Raw genomic sequence first — 12,872 nt, forward strand, 5'->3', positions numbered from 1 at the left:
CCCTTTGGGTCCTCCCACCCCCCTGCCTGATTTCTGCCTGATGTCTGCCTGATTGGTGCCTGATAAAATGCTAGACTTTTTCTGCCACCTAAATATCACATGACCCTTTTTTCTGCCAGGTAGTTCTAAATCCTAGTTTACATAGCAAAAAATACACCTTTTATCTCAGAAAAACGCGCTTATTTCTGCATAAACAGGGTCAGACTCGGCGATAGGGGTTTACCTCGAGGTAAGCATAGAGTAGGACCAGGAGCGAAAAGTGGAGATAAGACAGTGCATAAAGAGTAGAAGGGGAGAGAAGAAGGCTGTTACTAGGTGAAAGTGAGGATTACTGGTTACCGCACTCTTTGCAAATTAACATCTATTTCCATTTTAGGTAATTCGATACCTGAATTGTCAGGCATTCGTATCAAGAGGTTTAAGTGATTTTAGCACGAAGGCGGTGAGAAAGGCGGTCAGGGGGGTTGCTTGAGTTTTTGGGAATTATTTTATCAGGCAGAAATCAGGCACCAATCAGGCAGACATCAGGCAGAAATCAGGCAGGGGGGTGGGAGGACCCAAAGGGGGGGTTTTAGCACGCCAGGGGGGGGTTGCAGGACTAACACCCTATTTTTATTTCTCTTGCTGCGCTGGAAAACAACACATGCTATTTTGTGATTTGGAGTCATTGGGATTTTCGAGCATAAGAAGAATGGCAATCTTCCCGGTTCGGATTATCATTCGTCCCAGAGTATGTTCGATTACCTCAATGGCTGAAAGTGGGCTGCAATCCATAGCTCCCACGAGTCGATGTGGATGGGTCCTTGAAACGGCACCTGCTTGTTGCCTACTCCGTACTCCGTACACGGCGTGCATTCTTAATTCGGATATATCACCAGCACAGAACTATTGGCTCCGTCGAACATGATCGACTCAGGTACTCCCCTTCACAGTGTAAGCTGTGGCAGTACAGATCTACCCGCCAAGCTCTCCTACCTTAGGCTATGTGATGTAGACAGGGCTTGTCGATCATGCGTAGAGAAGGGAAAAAAAAAAGAGAAAAAGGCAAACGCAGCCACCAGGTGTTTTGTCATTGCTCATTGCTCAGTTTATCCACCTACCTTTTTCTGCAATCCTTGTGGCGTTACGCACTTCCCTATAAACGCAATAAGGTTGTAGCATCAAGAGATCGCTGTTTACGGCGTATATAGATGACTCTGAGTGGATTGCCACGTTCAGGAGAGCCACCATACGCAGCCTCTATGTTTGTAACTATTGTTTTTTCTTTTTCCTAAAGATCTGACCCGCTCTGGCAGCTCTCTCGCCCGTGATCCTCACCGCATACTTGATGTGCGAAGATCAAAGTTTCTTGCGTCGGGACAGCCTACAGCCCCAACCGAGACTACCCGCACCTTGAGCTGAGACATCTTTTTCCGACCTTCATGGTTTGCCACTGATTCGAGAAAGATTGGGCAGAGGGTCCTACCAAAAGAGAAGGAAGTATATGGTACGATGCAATCATTTCTGCCTTGCAACAGACTTGGAGATGTGGCGTCAAGTTGAAAAAAAAAAAACGCTAAGTGATCGGCCCCCACTTACGTCGATGGAAAAGCAATTATGATTACTGCGTGTTCCATGTGCGCGGTCTACGGTGAACACTGAGGCCAGTCTTGTTCATAGTCCAGGGATGTTGCACTCTATCAGCGGATCCAATGAAATCTACTCCGTACATCCATGAACGGCATATCAGGGATGAACCGGTTACCAAACTCCGGAGGCTCGATCTTGAGCGGGACTCTGTACTCTACGTTGTACTCCCCACGTAGGTATATCTCCGCGGGGTCTAAAGAAGCATAGAAGTGTGGAGAGAGACGCCAACCTTAGGAGTCTTGGAAGCTGTTTGTGGACAAAGCCGTTCCCGTGAGAGCTGGGGTACCTGATCCTTCGGCTCTCTCTCTCGCCCATCCGAGTTATCGCCGTTGGCAGCCGCGTCATAAGCCATCCCTTACAGTTCCATCAACTTTGCAGATAATCTTCCAGGATTCTTTTCGTTTTGTTTTTGGCGATCTCCTTTCCACGGTATATGTATGTTGGCCTTCGTTTTGGGATTGTGAATTGCCCTCTTAGGTAATTAATTTGCGGGGACACGGGGCATTAACGGGAGTTGGGGTCTATTTCCCGTAATTCTTCCCATCGCCGTCTGCCAATCCGTTGCCGTGTTCTAGGAGTGACCTTCCTCTCTCATATGCATTGAAATCGGAACACGGAGTAACTCGGCCGCGGCTAACTTCTCTTGGCCTCCCTGGCCAGGTATCGTTTCAGAGGCCTTGAATGGCTGGACTCCCAAGCGCCCGTGAATGGCTTGTTCGAGCATGGTACGGAGTACTCCGTACCCTCTGTAAGAGAATAGAGTACCTAGGTATGATATCATGGCCCCTAACGCGACTAGCCGATGTACTCTACTCCGTACTCCGTACGGAGGACACCCTTGGCAGTATGGGAGCGATTATCTTTCAATTTAAGCGACCTTCTCTAGCTCACCGAAAACAATTAACATCCCAGTCCCGTAGTCGTCTCTAGTCTCCTACTATATAGGGAGTGACTCAACATGGGGTGTTCCCGATGCTATCCACCGTGTTATTAAAAGGGGAACTTTATTTGCAATACGGATACCGCGTAATACGGGGTATCAGGCCATGCCCGGTCCAGTCTAGCATCCGTCTCTGGTCCAGGGTGGAGCCATCTGGTAACGGTAATGTGGGGGTTTTCTACGGAGTACGGAGGATGGCTCATGGCTATCGCAATTTCAACTTTCCTCAACTAAAAATAAATTACTACGTATTACACGCTTTTCCGATGTGGTACGTGGGACTTTCAGATGTCGCCATTGAGGCAATATCGTGGAGAGCTGACTGGAAGAGGAATTGACGAAGCCGGAGTCGACGGAGTCGAGAGGGAAAGTGAGATGGCAGATCCATGGGGATTAAATACATATACAATGAACGCGGTACCTGGTACCTCAGAAAATAATCAATAATCTCACCTAAAACAAAAGGCGAATAATAATACACGAGAATAATAATTAAAAAAAAAGAATAAAAAAAAAACTAAAAATATAAATGATAACTCTGCGGTCCCATCCGCGCCGTTTTATTCCCTCGGAGTTCCTATTAAATCTCCAGGTTAATAGTCTTTTTAATACTTGAGGCTCCCCCTCTTCTTTATCTTTGGATGATATATTCCCCCCCCTCTCTTCTTATATTATGTCCTGAGTTCACTACAGCCCGGCTCCTCATCCAGCCTGACCAGGATCTACTCATCCCACTTATTCTGGGCGATCGCAGATGCGCTTACGTTCTTTCGCCCCCTCTTTCCCCTTTGTTTGATCTTGCTCGATCTCTTTACCTTCCGATTTGTGAAGCGTCACAGCAGTCGCATCTCTCCCGAAAACTTTTGCGGAAGCTCAGAGATTTGCGCAGCCATGGCTCCAGGTAGCGGACGCGACTTCAACTGTTCATGGGAGCACTGTGGAAAGGTGAGCACTTCAGCTCTTCTACCCTTTTCTTCCCGTCCCAATGTCGACCGGGCTCCACTCTAACCCAATATTCGTATTAGTCTTTCAATCGCAAGTCAGATCTTTGTCGCCATTACCGCATCCACACCAATGAACGGCCATACCATTGCACCGTAAAAGACTGCAACAAGAGCTTCATTCAGCGCAGTGCTTTAACTGTACACTCGAGGACTCACACCGGCGAAAAGCCGCATGTTTGTGACCATGAAGGCTGCCAGAAGGCATTCTCGGATGTAAGCAAATTCGCAAATCGCGTAAATGAATGCGCAGTTGCTGATGTCCTCTCACAGTCATCGAGTTTGGCTCGCCATCGCCGAATCCACACTGGAAAGCGGCCTTATATCTGCCACGAGCCTACTTGCGAGCGGAGGTATGTGTATTGGAACGGCGGAATCGTCGAAGAACCATCTAATTCTGTAATTCTAGCTTCTGCCGCAAGACCACTCTCACCAAACATCAACACCGCTCCCACCCGCCAGGGAACATGACCCGACCATCCTCGGAAGATGCGACTTCGGAGCACTCGTACCATCAAACGCCCGTATCAGTTTCAATCCCGAACGAGCAGTACATGATTGGCCAACAACCTTACTACCCGCAATCGGCAACTCCAAGCCATGAGTTTTACTCGCCCCAAAGCGTGCCGATGGGCTCCGTGCAGGTCCACGAAGCGGCACCTCCAATCGTGTCTCAGAACGTACCCGTGACCTCTCCGATCAACATGCCACACGGACCACAGCCACACCCGCAACACCATGCGCATCCACAGCAGCAACAGCAGCAGCAACAGCAGCAGCAACAACAACAGCAACAATACTTACAAATGATGCAACAGCGTTACGACACGAGCCCACGCACGAACTATCTTCCTGAACAATATCCACACGCGTCTTTTCAAGGCCATCAAATGTCACCAGACCAGCCAATGATGGTTTCATACCACCCAAACTATGCGTACAAACCCCCAGGCTCTCGGCTCTTGAATCAATCAGAGGGGACTGACTGGGGCTTTTTGGGTGTAGGCTAAGAGGAGATTTTGCATAGATCTGTGGATCGAATACGTGTTTAATGCCCGTCACGACATTTCTGCTTTTCTTGTTTACCCTTGCCCCGGCTACTGATGTTTTGTTTTGAAATTACCCATCGGACATTCGCATATGATTTGGACTGGATTGCTGTCTCTTTTCCTATTTTGCGCTGCTCCATTTCCGATGGGCGCTTTCATTCATGGATTCCCCCACTCGCCACGTTATGCTATTCGTCGATTTCCTCTCCATACATTGTCATTCTAAACGGCGGCAACGGCGTTTCTTGTTTCCCATTGGCGATGTCCTTTTTTTTGTCTTGATACCTGAATGTGGGATGATCTTTGTCTTCTTTTTTTCCCCCTATCTGTTTTCTGGTTTCTTATATTCCCTGTCCTCTCTGTCTGGATTGGTCGTCTATTTTCAGTCAGATTTCCTCCAATTTCTTTTCTTACCCAATGGCCCATCCCGATAATGCCCATGATGATACGACTATACTCCCATATCTTTCGCGCGACACTAGTGTTTCCCAGGAATATTACTGCGATGGAACCTCCACTCCCATTGGCCCTTTAGACCTAACCTTTTCGAATACAATACCCAAATCACTTTATATTTATTCCCGTCTGATCTCACACTTAGGTTTGTCCAGCCATGACCACCTACCCGAGTTAGGTCGAGACTACTCCGTACCTCGAATGCCCTACCATCCCCAGAAAGGCATACAGTCCGAGCAACCCCAAAAAGCATGGCATGCATAACTCCAGGCTTTTTTCTGTTTTGCCTCGAGCATTGCAATTTTATTAGCTTCTCAGTTTTTTTATATATATTTCAATTCAATTGGGTGAGCAATTCGCCTCTTATACGCGACGGTCCCCCCATTTTCCTATAACAGCGAACGGGAAAACCAAAAACAAAAAGGCCAAGGGCCAAGAGAAATTCCCAGGAAGCACCTGCAACAACCCTGTCTCGCTAACCAAGGCCCAACGCTCTATTCGCCCGTTCTCCCTCGCCCTGGAATACACGCTATATTACGCCAAATGAGAGTATAATTTATTAATTTATCTTTTTTTTGGGATTACGCTGACAGGCCCTTTGGTCTCTCTAGAACAGATCATGTTTCTGACCAGGCCAATCACAATCCATCGAATCCAGTTGGAGCAGGGCCTGGGGTTGTTTTTATTTGTTCGCCTTGTCTTCCCGAGTTACCGATGCAACAGAAACGAGAATAAAATACGAAGTACGATTTGATAAATGGGCGTGGTACTCCGCACATCCCTGGAATTGCATATTCTCTACCAGATATCCCCTAATACGGACTAGGGCCCTCGTTCTGCATATTGAGTAACCGTTGATCGACGGTAGCAGGAGTGTTGCACTCTGCCTCAAACACATACTAATCACTCAGCTCGGGATGTCTTCTCAGGTTGTGGCAAAGGATTCTTTTTTTTCTCTTGGTTTTTGGGGGCTTTTTGGGTCTGGATTATTTTTTTCGCCCACTCAGTGACTTTGTGAGACACCGTGGCTTCGAGGATTGTGTGTAGGTTTTTGTTCACCTTGTATACGGTGTTGGCTTGAAGTACGGAGTACGGAGGACTGGTTAGCCATGTTTGGGTATCCGACCCAGCCAGTTATAATGCAGAGAGGAATTACTGTAGTTTTCCAATACAGAGGAAAAAAAAGAAAAACAAAAATACAAAAACAAAAAAGGAAACAAAATCAGGGGGCCAGAGGCGCACATAAATCCACTGTGACTGAATACTGTACTCCGTCCTCCGTCCTCCGTAAGTGGCATTCAACTGCAGCCCAGAACCGGTTTTTCTTGGTTCGCAGAGCTAGACGAGGTAGACTAGCGGACCTGAAGCGGAGACCATTTCCGCGGTAATTTCTGCACTGTTGATCTCAATGAAAAGGCTGGTTTGTGCGGTATGTGTCTCTGATCTCAATGGCACCAAATCTATAAAAATCCAACACGGAGACTCCGGACTCACTAGCAGTCGTGCAGATCGATACAGGGGGTTGCCGTCAAGAGTGGAGAGCGTGTTCCGGTGAGAAGATGAAAAAAAGGAGGGGCCGGTAGATCCCGCTGCCTCATGGGTTAGTTCTTTGTTTTCATTGACTTGCTTTTTTTGGCTTGTTCTTTGAGAAGACAGATCGCCGACGATGTGGCAACCTTCGGACCCAGACTGTCGGCTCTGCGGTTATTCCCAGGAGCCTGGGAGCTTTGTTCGAATCCGTGTACCTGACGGTGAGACACTAGCAAACGCCTATTCCACGCGGTGCCTTGGGTAAGAGTTGTCTCCCCGCATGCAAGTCACAATTGCGTGCGGCAGGTTGGGCGTTATGCGGTCTTTTTAGTCTTGAAACGGTGGAGATGATACCTCCAATCCGCGATGGGGTTGGGTGTGGAATTCATCTCGCTTCGTTGACACAATCCCAGCCTAGACCGATGCGCGCTGCCATTGGGCTCTTTTTCTCTTTCGTGAATTGCGCTCAATGTGGCGCCTGCAGGGGACCCACGAGTTTCGAGCCGCCATAGCGTGGCTCCGGCGAAGAGAGTGATGGCCGTCGGGGATGATCTTGGCTGAACGGGCTCTCTTTCAATGGAAATTGCGCAGCATCCACTTCTGAGTGTTTGGAGAGTGGTGATTTGGGGTTATTTACTTTTTTTTTAATCTATTTACACATTCCTACCCAACGAGGCAATCGACTCGGATCTAGCTTCCTAGACCTGGTCGTCTACAATTAATTGAGGGAAAGCGAAATCCCGACAAGGAGATCCCGACAGGGAAATGAATCCAATATACCAGATACGGAGAGGCATTATCCAGGATCTCGGAAGATTGAACATGTTAATGCAATGGAAATGATTGGAGTCTCTCCATTCCATGCATCAAGACCAGGGCCGAGCTGAAACATCGCAAATCGCAAAATCAGCATCACCACAGCTCCGTGTTCCGAGTTGGATTCCCAGCGACCGAGGCTGATCTTTCCGGCCCCCAAGCCAAGCCCCTGGGAGTCATGTCGGTACGGAGTCGTCTTGGCCCTATGCTCGAAGCTTCAAACCCAATAAGCGATCATTGAACATGCAAGAATATCATTAGTACGGAGTACATGAGACATCTCATCTATCCCATCGATCAAATGTTACGTGCTGGTTCTAGGTTGGATACTCCGTACTCCGTACCCATGTTGTAATCGCCATACCGGAAGGGCAGACATACAACATAGGACAAGGCCAAAGGCAAATCGAGATTGGATGCGCGTGTTTCCGCTTGGGGATAGGTCGGTTAAACCCTCTCCAGATGCCTCCCGCTCCCAGGAAGTCTGTGGGGATGGCCTCCAACGGCGATCTAGGATAACACAGACCCGCAAAAGGGTTCCCCGCGCATGTGAATGGTCGCGATGCTCGTGTGAATGGGAAAGGGTTCGGGATGTCCGTCAAGAGAATACGGAGTACGGGGTAGAGAGTATGAGCCACAGTTCCCCTGTATGCCTTATGACGCAGCCGAGAGAGGTATCTCATATGACACCGGGATTGGGACTCAAAAAGGGCAATCTGAGAACCACAGAGGGAAATATCATCCGAATAGCACGTAGACGCCCTGTCTAGGCGGCGTTGGCGCGGGGTGGAGAACTGTGAGCTTTGGGAAAGTCGCCAGTGTTCAGGAGACACGAGTCATGGGGTCTCGGGAAAAGGACTCCCGTCGCTCGACCTATCAGAGGATCAGCGACAAACCGGGAAACCTGACTCCGCAACCCCCCAGCTTTGGAGCTTGGGCCGGGAGCTTCGGGATACACTGCGCAGAGGCTGGCGGGTGCGTCGGTATGCGTACTGTGATTGGTATTGGGTATTATTGTATTTGAGGTACATGTCGCGGTACCGCCGTACGCACTTGTACCGGTGGAGGGCGCTACTGGACCGTTCCCGGAGGTCCACTGCCCGGTACCTGGAATGGAGACGTATGGCCGTATTGGCAGGTATGGCGATGGTATCTGCCACATCAGATAGTCCCCGAGGTCAATCACGTCTTCCTGATAGATATAGAATTCGACAGGACGCGAAATCCCCACCAAATCCAAAAACCAGAGTGTCCAGAAAACATCATGCTTGGCATGAATTCACAATGTAACCTGTCGAAGACCATGGGGAAACCTCTCCTCTTAGCCCGCGAGGTTTCTGGTTCCAGGTGGTTCCCGATGGCCTATGGAGCATGGACAAGACCTGCATAGTCTACATTAGGAATGGTAGAGAGGAGTCCAGATGGGACCCGTCAAAGGAAATTGAGGTGGAGACTCTCATTTCGCTGTATTTTTGCTTCTTCTCTGTATCTCCTGTACGGAATCCTCCAGTATACAGTATGGTTGTAATCGCAATCGCAGCGCTTCGACCAAGACCCGAGTCAATGAGACTAGGCCGATCGGGATACAGAGGCCTTCGAAGAAACAAGCTTTTGTGGAAAATGGGGAACTGCGTCTCAGATCATTCCGAGGCTGTTGCGTCTATCCACTTCTCCCAATACATCACAAATGAACTCGTCTATCATCCTTTTCAATCAGGGGCTCCTCAAAGGGCAAGTTGGATACGAGCGATCGACAAAAAAAACTCAGTCACCTGGTTCCAACTCGAATGACACAAAAGACTCAGGCCGATCCCAAACCTTCCAAGGAGTTCTCGTTTTTCATTAGTCAAATCGAAATACGGCAAGAGTCGCGAGCCCAAATTTACCGCTCGGCTATTGGCAAGTGGAGAGGCCTGGCCTCTTCCCTCTACGGGCTCCAGGCGCCTGTCCACATGGCAGATCATCGGGGTTCTGGATCGCATTTCCCACGGAATCTGTCCGCGGATTCCTGATATGCTCCACCCGAGAACCTTTCAATCTAAACCACATCGTCTACGGTGGTCAACAGGGAAAAGATCCGCCTTCAAACCTTCGCTTCCTACAGTGTGACCCTCCACTGGAACTCTCCGGTCTAGATCGCAAACGCGCGATCGTCCTTTGTTGGGAGGTATATTAACCCGAGGCTGTGGATGTGGTGATAGGTACGGAGAACGGAGTCCTCCGTCGGGAGAAGCAGAGAGGGCGTCTGTTACATCGAATTATCAGCGTGCACTTTCCTTAGGTTCAATTCACCTCCGCGCTATGTGCCCATCCAGAGCGAAACAGGGCTTGTTCTCCCCTGCGAAGCTTGGTGTCGAACTCCCAGACACAGGGGAGTCAAAATGTGATCTGTGGTTTTATACCGTCTCGGTTGCTCTAATCTCGATACTCCGTACGGAGTACTTACCTTATGTGATACATCAAGATATCACGTTATACAATACCCAGACCATCCTGGGCTGAATAGCAAGTCGATACACAGAAGATCGAATTCCATTCCTACCCAGACACAAGACACAATCCAGATACTAATCAAAACCCTGCAATATAATACGCAACGTATCTTATATACTACCTAAGGGAGTTACATACCTAATGTCATATGTATTTCCTCAGATGCCCTAGGCAGCCAACCCCCACTAACCGCATCGGGCAACATTAAACGAAACCCCTACCAGCACCTGTCACTGGCCCATCTCTATTGTATGACATCTGAAGTATATCGTATCTCCACGGGACAAATGACTCGGAACCAAAAAACATCAGCGCCATCCAATCTCCCGATATCAACCCCTCGGGACGGTCTCACGGGTGTACGACTCGGTACCGGCCGCGTTTCTAAGCACTTCCCCTCCGTGCGACGCCCCGATGCGGTCCAGATGGCGAGACACCCGTTTCAATACAAATGATGTCGGCGAGGATGCACCCAGTAGCTGCACGGAGAGAATCGTCCTGAACGATTCGGGAACGGGAAGGAAACACGAGACGGAATGGAACTTGTGGCTTGGCGGGATGGGCGAGGTTTGAGACAACGGCGCAAGGTACTGTGTACATATGAACTTGAGATAAGGTAGAGAAATAAATAAAAAAAGAGGCACATGGCGAGTGGTATTTTTCGGCTGAGGCTAGTTTCGTATATACATGACCTAAGGGGGCGTTGAGATATTGGCCACCGATGGCTGGGCTTTCTGGGCTGGGGATGTAAGCAGGGAAAGGATTTATGGAGGTTTGTATGTTTTTTTTTTCCGCCATGCAGGTACGTATGCAACGTTGGAGGAACCTCGTGTTTCTGTTACGTTTGGGGGGTCGATGCTGGGCTGTGAAGATAGGATTGTGGCTTGGAATGAGTATGGTGACTTGGGTGGACAGGGTATACTCCCAGTTAATGCATGTCCAATCGGGTGTCCGCGAGTCTTGATTCTGGGAAGCGCCTTCTTTCTTGCTGTTGGTGGAAGGATCAATTCCATGAATTGGATGGTTTGCAATTAAAAATTCTAGGTAATGTATGACGCTACCGTTAGGTAAAGTGGTGGCCAGACATGGCATGTTACCTAGGTAGTCTGACTTCGGATTCACACTCTAGATCAACCCAAAATGTCTAGGATGGTGCGGCTAAGACTGGAAAAGGCAATCTAATCATCTGACACGGCAACCTCGTCGTCCCAGTTCGGCGCACTCATCCCACGGGCACGGTTAATGACACGCTCAATACCATCGAGACCCATCTTCAACACGTCCATCTTGGGTCCATAGCTCAGACGCACGAAGTGGTGACATGGGCTGTCGAAGAGATCACGACGCTTGGCCGGGTTCAAGTCGAAGAAGATACCAGGGACAACAATGACCTTCTCGGAGAGCAGGGCATTAAAGAAGTTCAGACCGTCAGAGATGTTAGCCTGGGGAGGCAGGGGCGGGTCGAGTGAGGTCAGATCGAGCCAGATATAGAATGTCGCCTGGGGGATGTCGTGGACACGGAAACCAATTTCGTACAGTCTCTTCAGGACGTAGTCACGCTTCTCCTTGAAGTGGCTCTGTAGCGCCTGCATTTCCGTGCGCACCAGCGACGGCTCCAGCATCGGGATCGCAGCCTCCTGGAACGGAACGTTCGCACCACCGTCCAGGTATGAGCCTGCAGATCCCAGGGCATCGACGAATTCCTTTGGGCCGACGACCCACGCAATACGCCAACCGGGTAGACGGAAGCGCTTTGTGAGTCCGTCGATCAGAAGCACATCTGTGATTCGAGTTAGCTTTTGGATGGATACAACGTAACTCTTGGATTGGATTTCGTACCATCCTTGTTAACGTCGATGACGTTCGCGGCACCGCTGATCGTCGATCCGTCGCAGTCAGTGGTGTAGTTGTATCCGCCATAGAACTCGTCTAGGATGAGAGTTGCACGGTCACGGCAGAGATCCTGGATTTCCACCAGCTCCTCTTGCGAGACGAAGTGGCCTGTGGGGTTACGGGGGTTGGAGGTCAGCAGCACCTGAGTGCCACGGGCGATTTCCTCAGCGATCTTGTTGGGGTGGATGTGGTAGTGGTCATCCTTTGAGAGAGGCAGAGGGATGGGAGCAATCTACAGGCAATGGAGAGTTAGTGAAATGGTAGAACACACACAATGCGGCTCAACTCAAGCTCTTTGAGAAACGCACGTTCTTGAACAGTGTCAACATCTCCGAATACGCAGAGTAATCGGGGATGGGGAAGGACAGGTACGAGTTGCCCAGGATAGCGGCAATGCGAATCAGGCCGGCGCGGCCGCCGGGAACAATGCAGACATTCTCCCAGGTATACTGGCTCTCCTTGCCCTGACGGTAGTGATCGTTGTACAGACGAGCCACGGCGGCACGCAGCGGCTTGATACCGGCGGTCGGGCCATACTCCCGAGCAGCGGAGGAGATTGGGATTGATGTCGGACGAGGGAAGCTTCCCTCGATCTCATCGTCAGCCTCTGGGGCACCCTGGCCTAAGTTGGCCCAGCTGGAGGGATCCTCGGAGTAGCCATGTTCGGAGGCTCGTTCCGTGCACCAGACCACACCGGTGGAAGCACGGGAAGCATCGAGACCGGCGTGGGGACGGTGACCTTCGTGAGCAGCTCGGAATTGCCGGTGAGTCTCTGACCGGAGCTCTGAAGATATCCAATGTTAGAATTGTGAAGGCTGTCAGTGGCAGAAGCGCGTACCATTTTCCGACAGTTCCTTGTTGGTGGAGAAGCGGCGGCTGTCAGACGGGCGTAAGAGGCTGAGGCGGCGGCCGGAGAAAGACATTCTTGGCAGCTTCTGATCGTGGTAAGAACTATAGTTGGGATTTCACTAGATTTCCAAGGGATGAGAAGTATTTAAAAGACAAAAGAAGCGGAGTGGGAGGGAATAAACCCCCCCCCCCCCCCTCTTCCAGCCCACCTTTGTT

General features: G+C 49.9%; 2 protein-coding genes across 2 annotated transcripts; one reads left to right on the top strand and one right to left on the bottom strand.

Moving 5' to 3' along the window:
- Positions 1-3,460: 3,460 nt before the first annotated feature.
- N7457_007124 (putative C2H2 finger domain protein) lies at positions 3,461-4,580 on the top strand (the record flags this gene model as incomplete). Its single annotated transcript, XM_057178167.1, has 4 exons — positions 3,461-3,514; positions 3,595-3,786; positions 3,844-3,923; positions 3,980-4,580. The coding sequence occupies 4 exons, from the start codon at positions 3,461-3,463 to the stop codon at positions 4,578-4,580; spliced, it is 927 nt and encodes a 308-aa protein (XP_057029911.1).
- A 6,512-nt stretch (positions 4,581-11,092) lies between these two features.
- N7457_007125 (pyridoxal phosphate-dependent aminotransferase) lies at positions 11,093-12,730 on the bottom strand (the record flags this gene model as incomplete). The annotated part of the gene is made up of 4 exons (XM_057178168.1): positions 11,093-11,694; positions 11,754-12,039; positions 12,116-12,591; positions 12,646-12,730. 4 exons carry the CDS (start codon positions 12,728-12,730, stop codon positions 11,093-11,095), a joined length of 1,449 nt encoding a protein of 482 aa, XP_057029912.1.
- Between the last annotated feature and the right edge of the window lie 142 nt (positions 12,731-12,872).

The sequence above is a fragment of the Penicillium paradoxum genome (assembly GCF_028828445.1).
Source record: "Penicillium paradoxum strain IBT 22861 chromosome Unknown utg000006l_segment0_segment0, whole genome shotgun sequence".
In the NCBI taxonomy this organism is placed as follows: Eukaryota; Fungi; Ascomycota; class Eurotiomycetes; order Eurotiales; family Aspergillaceae; genus Penicillium; species Penicillium paradoxum.